Below are 21,670 nucleotides of genomic sequence, written 5' to 3'. Positions count from 1 at the left end.
CGCTCCAGCCCTGGTAACATCCTGGTGAATCTCCTCTGCACCCTCTCCAAAGCGATCACATCCTTCCTGTAGTGTGGCGACCAGAACTGCACACAGTACTCCAGCTGTGGCCTAACCAGTGTTTTATACAGCTCCATCATAACCTCCTTGCTCTTATATTCTATGCCTCGGCTAATAAAGGCAAGTATCCCATATGCCTTCTTTACCACCTTATCTACCTGTTCCGCCGCCTTCAGGGATCTGTGAACTTGCACACCAAGATCCCTCTGACCCTCTGTCTTGCCTAGGGTCCTCCCATTCATTGTGTATTCCCTTGCCTTGTTAGTCCCTCCAAAGTGCATCACCTCGCACTTTTCCGAGTTAAATTCCATTTGCCACTGTTCTGCCCATCTGACCAACCCATCTATATCGTCCTGCAGACTGAGGCTATCCTCCTCGCTATTTACCACCCTACCAATCTTTGTATCATCAGCGAACTTACTGATCATACCTTTTACATTCATATCCAAGTCATTAATGTAGACCACAAACAGCAAGGGACCCAGCACCGATCCCTGTGGTACCCCACTGGCCACAGGCTTCCAGTCACAAAAACAACCTTCGACCATCACCCTCTGCCTTCTGCCACTAAGCCAGTTTTGTATCCAAAGTGCCAAGGCACCCTGGATTCCATGGGCTCGTACCTTCTTGACCAGTCTCCTGTGGGGGACTTTATCGAAGGCCTTACTGAAATCCATGTATACCACATCCACTGCGTTACCCTCATCCACACGCCTAGTCACCCCCTCAAAAAATTCAATCAAATTAGTCAGACATCTTTACGAGAAAGGAAGAACTTGCATTTATATAGTGCCTTTCATGTCTACGGGATGTCCCAAAGCACTACACAGAAAATAAATTACTTTTGTGCACAGCAAGGTCCCACAAACAACAATGAGATCAATGACCAGAAAAACTGTCTTTTGGTGCTATTGATTGAGGCGATCATGGTTGGCCAGGACACCGGGAGAACTCTAGTGGCTCTTCTTAGAATAGTGCCATGGAATGTTTTATGTCCACCTGAGAGAAAGACAGCACCTCTGACAATGAAGCAGTCCCTTAGTGTCAGCCTGGATTATGCGCTCAAATCTCTGGAGTAGGACTTGAACCCACGACCTCCTGGCTCAGAGGCGAAAGTGCTACCAACTGAGCCAGGGCTGACAACGTTTAAATAAGGACTGGGTGGTGCAATGGGTTGGACATTGACCTTTCACCTCTGAGCCCTGGGTTCCAATCCAGCCTAGACTGCTGGGGCAAAGGACTGTGTATGCTGATGTTGTGGATCCAGCATGAAATGAGTTAGTCAGTCTCACTCCAGCTCCTCACGGGCATCTGCCTATAGCATTAAAACTGGTGCTACGTCTGTCAGTTCATGGGGCCTTAGGGTGGCTGATATAGGAAATGTATAAAGGTCATGCAGGTGCAGCATGGGTACTCTTCTGAACTGAGGGCAGAAACTGGAGGGAGCTTTACTCTGCATCTTGCAATTGCTATACCTGGCCTGGGAGTGCATGAAGGGAAAATTTCGAGGGATCTTTACTCTGCATCTTGCAACTGATCTGGGAGTGCTTGAAGGGAAAATTTCATAGGAACATAGGAACAGGAGTAGGCCATTCAGCCCCTCGTGCCTGCTCCACCATTTGATAAGATCATGGCTGATCTGTGATCTAACTCCATATACCTGCCTTTGGCCCATATCCCTTAATTTTGAGGGAGCTTTACTCTGAACCAGCCTGTGCTGTTCCTGATCTGGGAGTGCTTGACAGAACAGATGGAGAGGCTAGAGAAGCTGGCATTGCCCTCCTTACAGCAGAGAAGATTTAATAGAGATGTTCAAAATTGACCTTTCACCCCTGAGCCCTGGGTTCCAATCCAGCCTGGACTGTTGGGGCAAAGGACTGTGTATGCTGATGTTGTGGATCCAGCATGAAATGAGTTAGTCAGTCTTACTCCAGCTCCTCATGGGCATCTGCCTATAGTCAGAGGGGAGATTTAATAGAGATGTTCAAAATTCTGAGGGGCTTTGATAGAGTAAATAAGGAGAAACTGTTTCCACTGGCAGGAGGGTCGGTAACCAGAGGATACCGATTTAAAGTAATTGGCAAAAGAAGCAGAGGAGAGATGAGAATTTTTTTTACACAGCGAGCTGTTATGATCTGGAATGCACTGCCTGAAAGGGAGGTGGAAGCAGATTCAATAATAACTTTCAAAAGGGAATTGGATAAATACTTGCAAAGTAAAAATTCGCAGGGCTATGAGGAATGAGCAGGGGTGTGGGAATAATTGGATAGTTCTTTTAAAGCTGGCACAGGCGCGTTGGGCCGAATAGCCTCCTTCTATGATTCTACGATTCTGTGAATAGCATAGATGGAGTTTTACTCTGACCCGGGAGTGCTTGATAGTGTATTGTAGTGGGAGTCTCACTCTGCATCTAATCCGTGACAGACCTAACCTGAGAGCGCTGGATGATGATACCAGGCGCTCGAATTTGACCGTTAGCCCAGGGCTAACATTCACCAGCTTGAGGAGCACAAAATTTAACCAAAAAAAAGTGAAACTTTGAAAGACACTCAATAATCAAAGGTTCTGCAAAGGAGGAAAAATAAATGATTTTTCAGCAGGCTTTATGCTATCCAAATATTACCTTGCATTATACGTTACCCGAGGGCCATTCAAGTGACTGAGAGTGTTATTACATTTGAAGCCAAAGGGTTGCGTAGTAAAGTAAGAATGTATAATGTATTTATACTGGCAGAAAAATCCCAGCTCATTACCAGATTTCATCAGTTTGATAGAAAATAATGAGAACTGATATTAAATGTTTAATTTCTTAAAGCAGGGCTCATGCCCAACACTGGTGTCGGCTGTGGCTCAGTGGTAACACTCTCACCTTTAAGTCCGAAGGTCGTGGGTTCAAGTCCCACTCCAGAAACTTGAGCACAAAATCTAGGCCGACACTTCAGTGCAATACTGAGGGAGTGCTGCACGTACACGATAGCATGGCACTTTTCGAAGAAGAGTAGTAGAGGTCTCCCGGTGTCTTGGCCAACATTTAACCCTCAACCAACATCACTAAAACAGATTATCTGGTCATTATCGCATTGCTGTTTGTGGGACCTTACTGTGCGCAAATCGGCTGTCGCATTTTCTACATTACAACAGTGACGACACTTTAAAAAGTACTTCATTGCTGTAAAGTACTTTGGGATGTCCTGAGCTCGTGAAAGGCACTATAGAAATGCAAGTTCTATCTTTCTTTATGTTCCAGCAGCCCTGGTTCAGCTGGTGATGATTTGTACTGATGAACAGAGGAGACCAAGTTCAAGTTCTCTAGATTACTAGTCCAGTAACATAACCACTGCATTACCGTACTAGTTAAAGTGCCGTGACTGTTATGTTAGGAAATATGGCAGGATCCCATGAACAGCAATGAGATGAACGACCAATTAATCTGTTTTTGGTGGTGTTGGTTGAGTGAGAAATGTTGGTCAGGACACTGGGAGAACTCCCTGCTCTTCTTTGAATGGTGCCATGGGACTCTGTTTAAAAACATCTGGCCTCTGCCTCTCTGCTTTCGCCATGGTCCAGCTCGCACCAAATACCGATTCATCACCTGGACACAAGCCTCATGAACGCACATCCCGTGATACATCTCATGGCCCCAATATTTTAGGAGGGAATTAGGTAAACACTTTAAGAAGAAAAATGTGGAAGGCTATGGGGAAAAGCAGGGAGATGGGATTAGAGTAGATAGTTCTGGTGGAGAAGCTAACACCATCACATGCACGATGGGCTGAATGGCCTCCATCTGTGTTGAAATTTCTACGATTTTTCTCCTCCAGAGCAGTTCATGAACGACATCTTGTACCACAGACTGGTCCAGGATTTTGCTGCACATTGTTGTAGAAACCAGCAGATGACAGCAAAAACTGTGGCAACGGCCATAGGTGGTTCATTTACAATGAAAGAAAACACTTGGATCAGGCAAGGATCAGTAATCATTTTATAAATCGCTATAGATGAGGCTAGAATCAGTTAACATTTTATAATTCACAGACTGGGAAAGAGTCATTAAATCTAATGAATTAATAAAGGAGGATTTCAACACTTTCATTGAACAAATGATTATTTCTAATAAAATGCTTTCTCTGATATCTACGCAATGTTTTGGGGATGTGGGACACAGGACTGGGAGATTAAAAGTGTTGCACACGATCCCAGGATATAGTGAGGAATGCCACGTGGCCCATTTCAGCTCATCCATCCCAATAACTATAATCCCCCATTGTAGTATCCAGCTGTGTAGCAGGGTTTTTGCCTCATTACCCTACCCAGATGTCCACCCCTGTGTGGATCATTCTTTGTGTGACGAACTTGACATCAGTTCTAGGTCTGTCATTCTAGGGTTTGAGCCTGTGTCCCTCTTGTCACAGTTTAAATCGCAGTAATGTTCTGTTTCAAGCTTGTTCCGATGTGTGTTCGCCGAGATTCAGAAAGATAAGCAGTGAATCAAAAAAATTGTGTTAGCCATGGCTCAGTGGTAGCGCTCTCATCTCTGAGTCAGAAGTTTGTGGGTTCAAACCCCATTCAGAGATTTAAGCACAAAATCTAAGCTGACACTCCAGTGCTGCACTGTCGGAGGTGCCATCTTTCAGATGAGACGTTAAACCGAGGCCCCATCTTCCCTCTCAGCTGAACATAAAAGATCCCGTGGCAGTATTTCGAAGAAAGGCAGGGGAGTTCTCCCTGGTGTCCTAAACCAATATCAATAAAACAGATTAACTCGTCATTTATCTCTGTTTATGGGACCGTGCTGTGTGCAAATTGGCTGCTGCATTTCCCTACATTACAACAGTAACTACGCTTCAAAAGTGCTTCATTGGCTGTAAAGCGCTCTAGGATGTCCTGAGGTCATGAAGAGTGCTATATAAATGCAAGTTCCTTCTTTCTTTCAATTATTTTGTATGTTTGCAGCTGCCTAGGACAGACATCAGCGAGAAACACTCCTTAACCACAAAAACATGTGGACATATGCATCAGGTATTGTTACAAACAAACTATCAAATGTACTGATATGGAAGCATATTTGCTGACGTGTTTGTAACCTGAGCTGATGCACGTGTCTACTCTCTCATTCGTGATTATGGAGAGATTCTCAGTGAAATTGCTCCTGACGCTTCATTTGGGGAACTGGAGGTTGGGAAGGAAATGCCAGCCAGTGAATGGAATGAATGGAAGACAAGTGTGCGGGATCTGAGTGTCGACTAAGCAGTGAGGCTCTCAGTAAAGAGCTTCTCATCTGCACTGGTTCAAGCTGGGCAAACAGAGGTGCTACGTCTTGTCACACCCAGTAGCGGGAGAGAGCAGCTGGTTTATGCTGCCTTCTGTCAGCCATGAGAAAGCACTCAGTTGGGGCTTGATTCCCATATCCCCGCTAGTGCTTACCACACACAGCAAGTTGGCCGTCATAGGCAGGTCATCAGGTGTGACACTGAGCCAGGGCAATTGGGAGTGGGCAGCTGGCCAGACTGGCAGATCCTCCGTTGCTGCCTATACTTTCCAGGTTGGCTACCTGGGAAGGCACAAATCGATCTAAAGACTCCTAAATTTTCTCCCAAAGGCACCAACCTATCTCAGGAGGGGGTGGGGCTGGGGAGGTAGTGGGTGTTAATTACATCATGTGATTTATATCAATTAGTGTTAGCAACAACAACTTGCATTTATATAGTGCCTTTAACGTAGTAAAAGATCCCAAGCTGCTTCATGGGAGCGTTACCAAACAAAATTTGACACCGAGCCACATAAGGAAGTATTAGGACACATCACCAAGGTAACAGAGGTAGGTTTTAAGGAGCGTCTTAAAGGAGGAGAGAATGGTAGAGAGGCGGAGAGGTTTAGGGAGGGATTTCCAGAGCTTAGGGCCTAGGCAGCTGAAGACACGGCCGCCAACGGTGGAGTGATTAAAATCGGGGATGCGCAAGAGGCAAGAATTGGAGGAACGCAGAGATCTTGGGAGGGTTGTAGGGCTGGAGGAGGTTACAGAGATAGGGAGGGTCGAGGCCACGGAGGGATTTGAAAACAAAGATGAGAATTTTAAAATCAAGGCGTTCCCTGACCGGGAGCCAATGTAGGTCAGTGAGCACAGGGGTGATGGAAGAAAGGCACTTGGTGCGAGTTAGGATATGAGCAGCAGAGTTTTGAATGAGCTCAAATTTATGGAGAGTGGATGATTACAGTTAGAGTTAATTATATTCATGTGGTGTGTGTCAGTTGGGGACTCTTGTATCCTTTTAATTTGAGAGCTTATCTAAGATGTGTGTGTGTGTGTGTGTAAGGGGGATCTCTGTGAATAAAGGCTTGGAAGCAACTGAAGACCTGGCTCTAGTATTCTATCCTTCACCACCTGGCTATCCAGTTTACAACAGAGGTGGTGGAGGAGGTAGGGAGGTAAGTTGGGGGGGTTGGGGTGGGGTGGGGAGTGGTCACATGGATGCCAGCCATCCTCTGATACCTCGCACACAATGCAATGCTTCATACGTGAGCCTAGACTCTGAGCGTTGGCAGGCTGATCGAACACAGGGAGCATCACAGCCCAGCCCAATCATCTTCTCACCTGACGTCCACAAGTACACACTTTCCAGCGGGAGTCAGCAGATAGCTATCGGGAGTGTGAACATAAACTGGGCTTCGAACCGGGCACATCCTGTTCTTTATTGCTCAGTTATACACTGTGTTAACCAGCTGAGCCATCGGGGCTGGGAGTGTATAATCTAATTTGTAATGCCCTCTACTTGCAAAATACCTTAAAAAAATGATTCTGTTTTTCTTCCTGCTGTCGGCAGTAAGGTCTGGCTTACACTAATTTCTAGTTGTCCTCCGCTTAATTCTTGTATGGCTTCCAGCCCTCATTAATGTCTTGATTCTTTGTTGATGTTTGACTCCTTGCGTCGGATTGCTCCTGGGGCCCATTACTACTTTGGAAATAATTAACTGAGGGACTTTGAGATTTGTACATCAGGAGCCCAAAGGGTGAAGGGTTACACGCCTGCCAACACCACAAGTTGAATTTTGTTCTGTGCCTCACTGCTCTTAGTTGCTAATTATATTTCTAGAACATGATTGAATGCTGCAAAATGAGGATTTTCTTTTGGGAGGGGGGCCTGTTTTTTTCAAGGTATTTTTCTCCCAGCCCCCTTACTTTTGCTCCCTTAATGCCATGTACCATTACCAGCCATGGAGACTGGCTGACAATCTGCTCCCAAGGGCACTCTCTGAATGAAAGGATTTAGACAACACCTTATCGCATCCCTCAAAGCACCTCGCACGCAATGAGTTACTTGGAAGCCAGGCAAATGTGGCAGCCATTTTGCACACAGTAAGATCCCACAAACAGCAATGTGAGCAGGCGAGAAAGGTTTGGGCGATGCTCGCTCAGATTTTTGCTGTCCTTGATGTGTAAATATGCCTGGCCTCCATACAATACCCACCCACTATCGCACGGCAGGGGCAGGGCCCTTGGTGTGTTGACGGATCATGGTCTAAAGGCCGTGTGAGGCCTGGCAAAGTGCTCATGTACTCTTGTGATGCAAGAATAAAACATCTAATTTCTTCATAGAATAATACAGCACAGAAAGAGGCCATTCGGCCCATCATGCCTGTGCTGGCTCTTTGAAAGAGCTATCCCAATCTACCCCACTCCCCTGCTCTTTCCCCATAGCCCTGCAAATTTTTCCTTTTCAAGTATATATCCAATTCCCTTTTGAAAATTACTATTGAATTGGCATATAAAAATTCTCCTCGTCTACCCTCTGGTTCTTTTGCTAATTATCATAAATCTGTGTCCTCTGTTTACTGACTGTCCGGCGAGTGGAAACAGTTTCTGTTTACTTACTCTACCAACACCCTTCATAATTTTGAAAACCTCTATTTAATCTCCCCCAACCTTCTCTGCTCGAAGGAGAGCAATCCCAACTTCTCTATTCTTTCCACATAACTGAAGTCTCTCATCCCTGGTACCATTCTAGTAAATCTCCTCAGCACTCTCTCCAGGGCCTTGACATCCTTCCTAAAGTGTGGTTCCCAGAATTGACCACGATACTCCAGCTGATGCCAAACCAGTGTCTTATAAAGGCTTGGCATAACTTTTTTTTTATTCGTTCACGGGATGTGGGCGTCGCTGGCAAGGCCAGCATTTATTGCCCATCCCTAATTGCCCTCGAGAAGGTGGTGGTGAGCCGCCTTCTTGAACCGCTGCAGTCCGTGTGGTGACGGTTCTCCCACAGTGCTGTTAGGAAGGGAGTTCCAGGATTTTGACCCAGCGACAATGAAGGAACGGCGATATATTTCCAAGTCGGGATGGTGTGTGACTTGGAGGGGAACGTGCAGGTGGTGTTGTTCCCATGTGCCTGCTGCTCTTGTCCTTCTAGGTGGTAGAGGTCGCGGGTTTGGGAGGTGCTGTCGAAGAAGCCTTGGCGAGTTGCTGCAGTGCATCCTGTGGATGGTACACACTGCAGCCACAGTGCGCAGTGGTGAAGGGAGTGAATGTTTAGGGTGGTGGATGGGGTGCCAATCAAGCGGGCTGCTTTATCTTGGATGGTGTCGAGCTTCTTGAGTGTTGCTGGAGCTGCACTCATCCAAGCAAGTGGAGAGTATTCCATCACACTCCTGACTTGTGCCTTGTAGATGGTGGAAAGGCTTTGGGGAGTCAGGAGGTGAGTCACTCGCCGCAGAATACCCAGCCTCTGACCAGCTCTTGTAGCCACAGTATTTATATGGCTGGTCCAGTTAAGTTTCTGGTCAATGGTGACCCCCAGGATGTTGATGGTGGGGGATTCGGTGATGGTGGGGGATTCGGTGATGGTAATGCCGTTGAATGTCAGGGGGAGGTGGTTAGACTCTCTCTTGTTGGAGATGGTCATTGCCTGGCACTTATCTGGCGCGAATGTTACTTGCCACTTATGAGCCCAAGTCTGGATGTTGTCCAGGTCTTGCTGCATGCGGGCTCGGACTGCTTCATTATTTGAGGGGTTGCGAATGGAACTGAACACTGTGCAATCATCAGCGAACATCCCCATTTCTGACCTTATGATGGAGGGAAGGTCATTGATGAAGCAGCTGAAGATGGTTGGGCCTAGGACACTGCCCTGAGGAACTCCTGCAGCAATGTCCTGGGGCTGAGATGATTGGCCTCCAACAACCACTACCATCTTCCTTTGTGCTAGGTATGACTCCAGCCACTGGAGAGTTTTCCCCCTGATTCCCATTGACTTCAATTTTACTGGGGCTCCTTGGTGCCACACTCGGTCAAATGCTGCCTTGATGCCAAGGGCAGTCACTCTCACCTCACCTCTGGAATTCAGCTCTTTTGTCCATATTTGGACCAAGGCTGTAATGAGGTCTGGAGCCGAGTGGTCCTGGCGGAACCCAAACTGAGCATCGGTGAGCAGGTTATTGGTGAGTAAGTGCCTTGCTTTTGTGCTCTATCCCCCTATTTATAAAGCCCAGGATTCTATATGCTTTTTTAATAGCCTTCTCACCATGTCCTACCAACTTCAAAGATATGTGTATGTGAACCCCCAGGTCCTTCTGTTCCTCACTCCCTTTAGAATTGTACCATTTAGTTTATATTCCCTCTTCTCATTCTTCCTTCCAAAGTGCATCACTTTGATTTAAAAGTTGTGCTGTTTCTGGCACAAACAGAAGTTGTGAGTTTGGAAATAGACAACTGATCTACCTTCCGAAGCTCTGATCCAGGCAGCTGCATGTGTAATGATGCTTGTACCCAATTATTTCCCCCTCCTCTTCCTTTCTCAAGGTGATAACTTGCTGAGGGAAGGGGGGTAGTCCCATGGACACCAGTCATCCTCCATTTCTTCAGCCAAGTGCCATTCTTCATGTGTGAGGCGATGAATGTCAGCAGTTTATACGGCCACAGGTGTCATCACACCCTAACTTGATCCAGTTCCCATTTGATGGCTAATCATGCACACTTACCGATATTGGTCATTGGATGGTGATTAGAAGCGAGGAAGCTGACTGATTTGTCTCCCACTCCCCTTCCCCCCCAAAACACCCTCAGCAACCTCAAGGATGATGAGGGCAGGATTGAACCTGGGACCTGCTAGCCTAAATGGCTCAGCATCACACTGGGCAGCACATTGCCGACAGAGCAGCCAAGTGGAGCTGTAGTGCGGCTTTAATCTGCTGAAACCCAAAATGTTGGTAATAGTGAAGCATATGGATCGGAAGACAGCTGACACGTTTGTGGTGGCATTCGTATAAAATAGGTCAGCAAAGTGTTAAGTTCGATGCTTTTCACAGAGATTCATCGGTCTCAGGAACAGATTCTCAAAACGTGCAGTAATTATGGGTTCCCTGCAGTCCTTCAACAGAGAGCTTGATAAGGTCCCGAGAGAAGAGCACATTACAGGTCAGAAAGGGCAAGTTCTGTGGTGGCTGGGAACAGTGAGACTTGTGAGTTCCTGTGATCTCCTGGATCTTGTTTGATTTCCTCCGGGTTGCAGAGAGGAAATTCCCAGACTTTTTTCCTTAAAATTGCCAGAGTATTTTCTCTTTTTAATTTCCCTCTCTCCCAGGAGATTGTGTGACAGTAGGGGGAGGGGAAGGGAGGGATGTTTGATTTTCTGCGTTGCTGCCCCTTGTCTGGATTGGGCGGGCTTGATGGGACTGATGGTCTTTTCCAGTCCGCTTCTTATGTTTGTGGAACTTAACAGTGTAGAGATGGAAGGGAGACTCAGAATTTGCTGCATCCTTAGAATCCATTTGCTGAGCTGGTAAAAATTCAGGTGGCTGCACAGCATTGGAAATGCCAGGTGGTGAGTGTGGGCTCCACTGAGGCTTGCATGGGAACACTTCATTGAATCATACAGCACAGAAGGAGGCCATTCGGCCCATTGTGCCTGCGCTACCTCTTTGAAAGAGCTATCCAATTATTCCCACTCTCATAGCCCTGCACATTTTTCCTTTTCATGTATACAGTGAAACTTGGTCCGACACTTGAAAACAATGGACAAATGTAATATATGGACACTTCATGGCAGCCCCAAATATTTTACATTCGAAAAGATACAAGCAGCATTGTGAAATGACGGACACTTGCAAATTACAGACTGTGGACAGCCTTCAATGTCCCAGGCCCTATTTACTTAGTGTATTTTACACCTTAAAACACGGGACAGTGTATCCTAAGGTAATGAGCTTAAAACAGAACATAGTGCTCCAAATGAAGTCTGACCAACGATCTGCGCGACTACAGCAATACTTTGCTGCTTTTATATTTGAAATATCCTGCTACCCCAGTCAATATGGTATTTTTAGTGATGCTGTTCTCCTATGTCAGTGACATCACATCAATTAAAAACTGAACCTTTACAAGTGAACCAACATGTAATGGATGAATATGGTCAGGTGGAGATACTGATGTATAAATAGCAAAAGTCATTAAAATTCACAGTTGGAAATTTCTCATTTTTATGACAAACAGCAAAATCTTGTTTGCAGTCATAGTAAATTTTAAAACATCATGGTCACTAATAAATCCAATAAGGAATTCAGGAGAAACTTCTTTACTCAGAGAGTGGTTAGATTGTAGAACTTGCTATCTCATGGAGTGGCTGAGGTGAATAGCATGGATGCATTTAAGGGGAGCTTGATAAGTACATGAGGGAGAAAGGAATTGAAGGATATGTTGATGGGGTGAGATGAAGTAAGGAGGAGGCTTGTGTGGAGCATAAACACCGGCATAGACCTGTTGGGCCGAATGGCCTGTTTCTGTGCTGTAAATTCTATATAATTCTATGTAAACTATTTATGACAAAACACAATATCCTGACAGCACTTTGATCACTTTCTGAACAAGTTAACAAGCTTTTATAAGTGGCAGCAGAGAGGGTGGATAGGTATGCAAACTGCTTTCAGACCCCTGAGGCCGATGCCAGAAGTGGGGTGGTTGCAGCTGTCCCACCGATCTTCATAGGCTTCCTTTGGGGGAGGTGAGCACTGGGCTTCTGCTTGGAGCATATCAGCAGCGGAGCTGAGATTGGGAAACCCACCATGGAACTACAGGCCAGTTAGCCTGACATTGGTCATCGGGAAAATGCTGGAATCCATCATTAAGGAAGTGGTAACAGGGCACTTAGAAAATCATTATATGATTAGGCAGAGTCAACATGGTTTTATGAAAGGGAAATTGTGTTTGACAAATTTATTAGAGTTTTTTGAGGATGTAACTGGTAGGTAGATAAAGGGGAATCAGTGGATGTAGTATATTTGGATTTTCAAAAGGCGTTCGATAAGGTGCCACACAAAAGGTTGTTACGCAAGATAAGGACTCATGGGGTTGCGGGTAATATATTATGGATAGGGGATTGGTTAACAGTCAAAACAGAGAGTAGGGATAAACGGGTCATTCTCAGGTTGACAGGCTGTAACTAGTTGGTTGCTGCAAGGATCAGTGCTTGGGCCTCAGCTATTTACAGTCTATGTTAATGACTTGGACGAGTATAATGTATCCAAGTTTGCTGACGTTACAAAGCTAGGTGGGAAAGTAAGCTGTGAGAAGGACACAAAAGAGTCTGCAAAGGGATATAGACAGGTTAAGTGAGTGGGCAAGAAGATGGCAGATGGAGTATAATGTGGGGGAATATGAGGTTATTCACTTTGGTAGGAAGAATAGAAAAACAGAATATTTTTTAAATGATGAGAAACTATTAAATGTTGGTGTTCAGAGAGACTTGGGTGCCCTCGTACAAGAAACACACAAAATTAGTATTCAGGTACAGCAGGCAATTAGGAAAGCAAATGGCAAGTTGGCCTTTATTGCAATGGGGTTGGAATACAAGAGTAAGGAAGTCTTACTACAGTTGTATACAGCATTGGTGAGAACTCACCTGGAGTACTGCATACAGTTTTGGTCTCCTTATCTAAGGAAGAATATATTTGCCTTAGAGGCGGTGCAATTAAGGTTCGCTAGATTAATTCCTGGGATAAGAGAGGTTGTGTAGAATGGGCCTATACTCTCTGGAGTTTAGAAGAATGAGAGGTGATCTCATGGAAACATATAAGATTCTGAGGAAGCTTGACAGGGTAGATGCTGAGAGATTGTTTCCCCAGGCTAGAGAATCTAGAACTAGGGGGCAGAATCGCAGGATACGGGGTCGTCCATTTAAGACTGAGATGAGGAGGAATTTCATCACGCAGAGGGTTGTGAATCTTTGGAAGTGTCTACCTCAGGGGGATGGATGCTGAGTCATTGAATATATTCAAGGCTGAGATAGGTAGATTTTTGGACTCTAGGGGTATGAAGGGATAGGGGGATTGGGCGGGAAAGTGGAGTTGAGGTCGAGGATCAGCCATGATCTGATTGTATGGTGGAGCAGGCTCGAGGGGCCGTATGGCCTACTCCTGCTCCTATTTCTTATTTTCTTATGTTCTGAGCGGAGATCCAGGATGGAATCTTGTTGCTCCGTGACTTTACAAAGTTGCCCCCTTCCCCTCTGGCACACTGTGTGATTTGGCGACCTTCACGTTACCAGTTTAGTGCCTGTCTTGTGTACCCATTCTTGAAGTTTGTCAGCAAATGTTGGAATCAAACGAGCTGGGATTGTAAAACGTGTGGCTTTGGAGCCGTGATAATGAATAACATCCGAACCCGCCAAAATGGGTCCCGGTGATGGTCGTTCAGATTAAAAGGAAAGCTTGGTTGATGCAGAGGCATTGGTGAATCAGTGGCTAGATTGGCATTAGATAACTACGTGTGAGGAGGCAGTTTATGGTGGCACCATGGACCTTCTTAAACTACGGACACCTGCAAAAAATGGACAGTCGATTCCAATCCTCTCGGTATCCAGAATTCACAGGTTTCACTGTATATCAAATTCCCTTTTGAAAATTATTATTGAATCTGCTTCCACCACCCTTTCAGGCAGTGCATTCCAGATCATAACAACTTGCTGCGGAAAAAAAATTCTCCTCATCTCTCTTATGGATCTTTGTGCAAATTAGCTTAAATTTGTGTCCTCTGGTTATTGACCATCCTGCTAGTGGTAACAGTTTCTTCTTATTTACTCTTTCAAAACCCTTCACACTGAATACTGTGTGCAGAAACTTCCTAATCCTTCTGTATGTACTGTGGCAACCATGCATTTTGTTTTGGTGTGCAGTTCCATCCTGAAACTCACTGCTGAGAGATGCTGTTTGCTAGATTCTGGTCAGGCTTGTTGCACAAAGCACCTGGGGAATGGGGAGAGAGAGAAGCAGGCTGGCAGGAATAGGTTAATGCATTTATTTGTACTGTAGGAAGGCTGAAGTGCCCTGGGGAGCTAGGGGAGGACAGCAGGCTGGGTCCCAGTATGAAAGAGATTCTGTGTTGGATTGCGCAAGGTGACTAATTTAATTTGCAGATGTGCAAGAAATAATGGCCCAGAATTTGCTGTAGCCAGTTAAAGAATGGAGCCCGCCATTTGTTAGATTTGCTCTTGCCCGTTTAATTTCCACGAGACTTTGCACTGGAAGTTGCTGGAAACGGGAGATGGAAACGGCGCAGCGCCCTCTACAGGGCATCTGGGATCTGTACGAACAGCGCAAGCAACTGTGTATCTCCTTAACTAATGAGATGAGGGATTGTTAAATGAACAGCGCAGAGTCTGAACCAGGAAGTGTAAGTTAGAATCGTGAATTCAATGTCAAATCAGGCACAAAAAGAGAAATAAAGAGAGGAAAAAGTGAAAAAAATTACTTAAATTTAAAAAAAAAATCTCCAACAACAATTAAAAGCTGAAGGAATGAGATTGCACACTTGTAATAGTTAATTTTCAGTGCTACAAAGGTTGTTTGGCAGTAATTACCACTTATCACGCCATTAAAAAGGGTACTTAGACTGAAATGGACAAGCCCTAACTTTCTGTGGCGAGTTTAGTTCGTATCTACTGCGCAAATGCAGCAACTTCATGCTGTTCAATGCATTTGAATGGTGAGGCAGACAGCGAGAGCCAGTTTTTGCGAAGCTAATGGCGGAGCGGCGTACCTCGGACAGCAACTTCCGGATTTTTGCGTTTAACCGTGCACCTGCCCCTCGCTGAAGTTGCTGTGCGATATGCGCATAAATAATGGTGACTGCCATTAGCCTCACTGTTATTTTGACAGGAAAGTCTGGGCCATTATTGTTCAATTCTATTAAGTGTGGAAAAGGCCAACGCTTTCAGTGTCAGCAAAGAATCACAATAAAGTGCGGGCTTTCGGGTGGTATGTTTTATCTTCATTGAGGTGACGAGCTCCATGTTGCAAAAACGTAGCATTCACTTATATATTCTCCCCATGGTCAGCATCCAACGCTGCCAGCTCGGGGATGGCACTGGCCGGACACAGAGTAATGCTTCCCCTACTCTGATCGAACAAGCCTGTTTGAAGATGGGTGTTCTTACTTATAAAAAATCCTCAGCCTTCAGCTGCCTCGGCCCTAAGCTCTGGAATTCCCTCCCTAAACCTCTCTGCCTCTCTACCTCTCTCTCCTCCTTTAAGATGCTCCTTAAAACTTACCTCTTTGACTTAGCCTGTCTTAATATCTCCTTATATGGCTCAGTGTCAAATTTTGTTTGAAAACGCTCCTGTGAAGCGACTTAGAACATTTTACTACGTTAAAGGCACTACATAAATGCAAGTTGTTACATAAATGTAAGTTTTTATTTTGCTGTGAATTCACACCTTCCACTGCCTGCACCCATAACCACTCAAAATCCCTCGACCTTACTTCCTCCGTCCTTAAACTCCTTATTTTACCTCCTACCTCCTAATTTCAAAATATTTCCCCGTAACTTTTCTCCCGTGACTTTGGCTCCCATTCCCTAAATTCATCTACCTCCCTCTATTTTTCCTTCTCCGCACTGTAAAATGTTCCCAGATGTCCCATGTAAAAACAAGTTGTTATAGCTTGGATTTGGACTGAGACTGCCCAAACTCCCAGCCAACAGAATAAGCATACTTTAATTTATTAAAGTAACGCAAGTGAAGGGCAACGACCCAAGGGCAGGACACCACCAAGGTTGAAAAGGGTAGGAGTGAAGATGAGATTAATCGAGAAGTAATGGTTAGGTGACTCAACATTTGGGTTTTAAAATATTGCAGATTGTTGGAGGAAGTTCCTGGGATAGAATGACTTTGAATGGGAGACGAAATTATGAGTTTGGATTTCAGTCATGCACCATGGGGCATAAAACTGTCAAAAAAAGGTCCCGTTTACCTCAGTATTTCCAAACTTCTTTAGGCACTTCATACTTGTCTGGAACTTTCTGGAAGCTGCCAAGACACTATGACGCATGTGGGCAGACACTAGGGGATTGGGCTTTCTACAGTTTTGAGTAGTGAGTGTAGTTAATCTTGACTTGTTTGCAGGTTCCTTAAAGAAAACTCCAAAGAGTTGTCACTCTAGACAGCTGCAGCTTTGTTCTGAGAAAAACACTGAGCCTGAAAAGGTCAACAATCTGTGTGTGTGTGTGTGGCTGTGTATGTATTCAGATCAGAGTGTCTTTGTGGGCTGTTTTGATGTGTGCCGTGGAGCCTTGTGGGCCAGATATCTGTGTTCCCGTTCATTTCCATATACCTCAAGCTACTGCTCCTAACAGCTCTTGGTGTTCTGGTTTAGGATTTATCCACCAACGAGGCAGCAGTGCTAAGAACAGTCCTTTGTTAAACCTCTAGGACCACAAAATTCAAACAGGACAAGCTAGTGAAATAAAAGCGCAAGGAGGACGAAGTTGCCTGGGCCAGATTGCTGTGAGTCAGGGGCTGCATGTGGCCCAGGGGCTGTAACTAGGGCACTCCTGGCTCAGAATAATCAATCGTTTGAAACGCGTTGAAGATTAAATTAAATCCTCAAAGAAACCCTGGCCTCTGAAGATTATTATTAAAGTCGGTCTGAGGCTTTGCTGCTACCTCTTGATGGACTTTACTGCTGTTGGTCTACCCTTCAAATTAATTTACATGTTTAATAGTAAATTTATTTTATCTCCCTAACAGTACTGATTTTTCTTCAAAAGAAGTATTTCTTCACTGCAATTTTGCACCCCCTCCTGTCCCGATGCCACTGACTCTTTGCTGGGGCAGTTGGCCAGCACCCCACTGTGGCTGATCTTCACATGTGAGGCTGGGCGGGTCCTCTTCTGCTCTCGTTAGCCCCAACATTTTCACTTCGTAATGGCTGACGAAGAACATAAGCAGAAAACCCCAGCCTGAGTGTCGAAGTGTTACTTTAACATGGGGGGAGGGGTTGGGGAAGTGGGGGCATCACTGCTGACCTGAACCTGTCAGCACACGTGTACAAGAGTAACCGGATAATGATCCGGAGCAAAAACCTGTGGTTTTTTTCTCCCTTCGCCTAGCCTAAGGGCACTGAAGCCGAGATCAGCTAACATACGATAGGTCTGTATGGCTTAATTCACCCTCGCCCCTGAGTCAGAAGGTCGTGGGTTCAAGTCCCACTCCAGAGTCTTGAGCCTGTAATCTAGCCTGACACTTCAGTGCAGTACTGAGGGTTAATCTGAGGTCCCCGTCTGCTATCTCAGGCGGACGTAAAAGGTCCCACGACACTATTTCGAGGAAGAGCAGGGGAGTTCTCCCTGGTATCCTGGCCTATATTTATCCTTCAACCAACTTTAAAACCGATGATTTGGTCATTATCACATTGCCGTTTGTGGGACCTTGCTGTGTGAAAATTGGCTGCTGCGTTTCCTACAATACAACAGTGACTACACTTCAAAAGTACGTCATTGGCTGTAAAGCACTGTGGGACATCCTGAGGTTGTGAAAGACACTATTGTTTCTTTCTGTTGGGGCAGTACATTTACCAATCAAACGATCGGGGATTTTGCTATTTTTAAACATTGCTAAAAAGAGAAAGAACTTGAATTTATATAGCGCCTCCGACAGTGCAGCACTCACTCAGTACTGCATTGGAGTGTCAGCCTAGATTATCTGCTCAAATCTCTGGAGTGGGACTTGAACCAACAGCCTTCTGACTCAGAGACAAGAGTGCTACCACTGAGCCAAGGCTGACATAAATAATTTCACGGCTAACATTCAGCGCAGCAGTTTTTCTTTAAAGTTTTTCATCTCAGGACATTCCCAGCCTTCAGATTGCAAAACTAAAAGAACAATGTTGCAGTAAGTGGAGCTGGTGTGTCATAATTAATCTCAAAAGATTAACTATGAAAGTTGGCACATGTCTTTAGAGAAGTTAATGTAAGAATGAATGTCGGTCTATGTACAAGATCGGTGCATGCTTTATCTGAGGAGATTAAGTAGGGCGTTTGCTGATTTCTGATTTGATCCCAATAAATCTACCCCTTTTTTATGGATCAACCCCTCCTCATCATATCCCCATATCCCATTTAAACTGTCTGCTTCAAGGTCCTTACCTGGTACTTTATGCCATAATTCTTTTGCCCTTTGGGTGATGACGTTCTGTCTGACTTCCTTTCTTAATCCTAACTTCCTGATTTTAACACTTGTCCCCTGGGATTTGAACCCTTCACTATCGCGAACATTTTTCCAGGGTCCGTTTTGGAGAGGGTGCAGAGGAGATTTACTAGAACGGTAGCAGGGATCAGGGACTTCATTTATGCGGAAAGTCTTTAGAAGCTGGGATTGTTCTCCTTAGAGCAGATACGATTAAGGGGAGATTTAACAGTGCATTCTAGATCATAATAACTCGCTGTGTAAAAAAAAAAAAATTCTCCTTATCTCCCCTCTGGTTCTTTTGCCAATTACCTTAAATCTGTGTCCCCTGGTTACCGACCCTTCTGCCACTGGAAACAGTTTCTCCTTATTTACTCTATCAAAACCCCTTCATAATTTTGAACACCTCTATTACATCTCCCTGTAATCTTCTCTGCTCTGAGAAGAACAATCTCAGCCACATATGATATCCTGCAGTTGATTGTTTAACTGTGAATCCTTGGTTTTCATTATCACCGCTGCAGGACTCATGATCTCCGGTTTCGCTCGAGCGGGTGCAGTCCTCGGGGAGAAGACCTATGTTCGGCGCGCGGCACAGGCTGCTGGCTTCCTGAGGGAGCACATGTTCGACTCGGGCAGTGGACAGCTCCTGCGCAGCTGTTACCCCGGAGACGAGAGTGCGGTGGAGCAGGCGTAAGTACCTGGCAAAGGAAAAAGTGTTTGTTGCCTGGCTTCTATCAGCCGCTGGCCGCCTGCATGGTCTGCACGGCCTGCTTTCAGTAACAAGCGTCCCTTGTGGATCGAATGCAGGTGTGGATGGGCCTGAGCTAGTCAGGGAGGCTCTTCCCCCTACTCAGTTTGCTTGTCTCTTGCAGCTGAGCCTTTTTGGCAGTAGCTGTTCGAAAATAAGATCAAGGGGCTTTACTAGATGCCAACAGGAGCCTTAGTACCTGTTCCATTCTGTGGATTGGCTGGGCAACTGTACGTGACATGTTACGGGAGGTAATGTAGAAATTACTGGTGTGAAGTTTAATTCCAATCTGCCACCTGCTCTACCATTTAAACTTTTTCCTACTGCAATAAACAAAAGAAAACACACACACAGCAGAAAGGAAGGTGTGGGGATTGCAACATGCAACATTGAAAGAAAGGAAAGATTTGCATTTATGTAGCACCTGATCATGTCTCTTAGACTCCACATACAATGCATTACTTTAAAAAAAATTCATTCTCTGGATGTGGGCATCGCTGGAAAGGCTGCCATTTATTGCCCATTCCTAGTTGCCGTGAGAAGGTGGTGGTGAGCCGCCTTCTACTTGATACAACTGAGTGGCTTGCGAGGCCACTTCAGAGGGCAGTTAAGAGTCAATCAGGTTGGTATGGGACTGGAGTCACATATAGGCCAGGCCAGGTAAGGTCGGCAGGTTTCCTTCCCTAAAGGACATTAGTAAACCAGTTGCGTTTTGATGACAATGTGACAGCTTTAGTTTTTTATTTCCAGATTTAAAAAAAAACTAAATTCAAATTCTCAATTCTGCTGTGGTGGGATTTGAACTCACGTTCTCTGGATTATTAGTCCAGGCCTCTGGGTTACTAGTCCAGTAACATAACCACTATGCTACCGTACACTACAAGATGATTAACATAACCACTACACTACCGTGCCTGTTAAAATGTAGTGACTGTTATGTTATCAAATATGGCAACTATCTTGTTCAGGATCCTATGAACAGAAATGAGATGAACAACCGATTAATCTGTGGTTGAGAGAGAAATGTTGGGCAGGACACTGGGAGAGCTCCCTGTTCTTCTTTGAACAGTGCTATGGATCTTTACAGACTGAATTAATGGCCAGCTGAATCTCCACATTAGGCATTCGGGAATTCTGCTTATATCAGGGCTAAAAGGGTTAAATTATGAGGACAGGTTGCATAGACTAGGCTTATATTCCCTCGAGTATAGAAGATTAAGGGGTGATCTAAATGAGGTGTTTAAGATGATTAAAGGAGTTAATGGGGTGGATATAGAGGGCTATACAACCTGCTAGGCCTCTGTTAGAGGCAGGATTGTCTAATTTCACAGCACAATTAACAACCTTTCTTTAACATTTCCGTTTGAGGCACTTGACTTTGTGACTGTGTGAACACCCCTCACCCCTCACTGCTGTTAAACACGTCGCGTGTTTTTTTTATATTGCCACAACACGGCTTTGATAGTCTTCCCTCTGAAGGCACCTTGATGTTTGCTGTGCTTGTTTTATTTCTACAGCAGCCATATTCACAGCAACATCTCTTCCCTTCTGATCCTTACCTTACTGTCTGGTAAAGGGTTAGATACACAGGTGAGCTCCTTCTACACTGTCCTATCAAACACTCCCAGGCAGTTACAGAATTAGTTAGATACAGAGCAAAACTCCCTCTACACTGTCCCATCAAACACTCCCAGGGCAGTTACAGCATTAGTTAGATACAGAGTAAAGCTCTCTCTACACTGTTGAATCAAACACACCCAGGGCAGGTACAGCATGGGTGAAATACAGAGTAAAGCTCCCTCTACACTGTTCCATCATACACTCCCAGAGCAGGTACAGTACAGGTTAGATACAGACTAAAGCTCCCTCTACACTATCCCAACGATGTGTCTCGGACCAATCTTAGAGGAGCACCCCCATTGCACCATTTCTGACACCAGTCAGCCTTGCCGATCAGTGTTTTGCACTTTGCACCCAGAATCGAGTTGAATCCGACCAAACCTATTTCATTTTGGGTCCTTGCATCCAGCAGACAAAGGAGACTTTCAGCACCCGTCAATGTAAACTGGATTTAAACCCAGCTCCCACAATTGAAAAGCCAGTATCTGACTCATGGCTCCATACAGTCCCGTAATACCTCGATTACAATAGCAGGCAGGAGCTACATCAGTGTAAGCTTTAGATGGCCTTGCTCCCATTTTAACTCTTACAATTTCTCTACATCCTTGATTTTTATAACATATGGATCTTAACTCTTGATAAGTTTTATTTAGGGCAGATTTTCTAGAGTCTGAGTTTGTGGTAGCCCATGTCCTGACATGAATTAATGTGGTCTTTACCAATCTGCCTGTCTGTTGCTGTCTTGCTTCCCTCTGGCAGCCTTCAGAATTATTTTGTTCAGGACTAACCAAA

The 21,670-nt window shown here is 45.1% G+C and overlaps 1 protein-coding gene across 3 annotated transcripts in view; it reads left to right on the top strand.

The window, feature by feature from the left end:
• spata20 (spermatogenesis associated 20) overlaps positions 1–21,670 on the top strand; it is a 348,450-nt gene that overhangs the window by 109,254 nt on the left and 217,526 nt on the right. For all 3 annotated transcript variants that reach the window (XM_068004358.1, XM_068004359.1, XM_068004360.1), the window contains exon 12: positions 19,032–19,200. In XM_068004358.1, the coding sequence (XP_067860459.1) occupies positions 19,032–19,200 (169 nt within the window). The remainder of the gene's footprint in view (positions 1–19,031; positions 19,201–21,670) is intronic.

The sequence above is a fragment of the Heptranchias perlo genome, chromosome 23 (assembly GCF_035084215.1).
Source record: "Heptranchias perlo isolate sHepPer1 chromosome 23, sHepPer1.hap1, whole genome shotgun sequence".
Classification (NCBI taxonomy): Eukaryota; Metazoa; Chordata; class Chondrichthyes; order Hexanchiformes; family Hexanchidae; genus Heptranchias; species Heptranchias perlo.
This window is presented reverse-complemented; position numbering and strand designations above follow the sequence as displayed.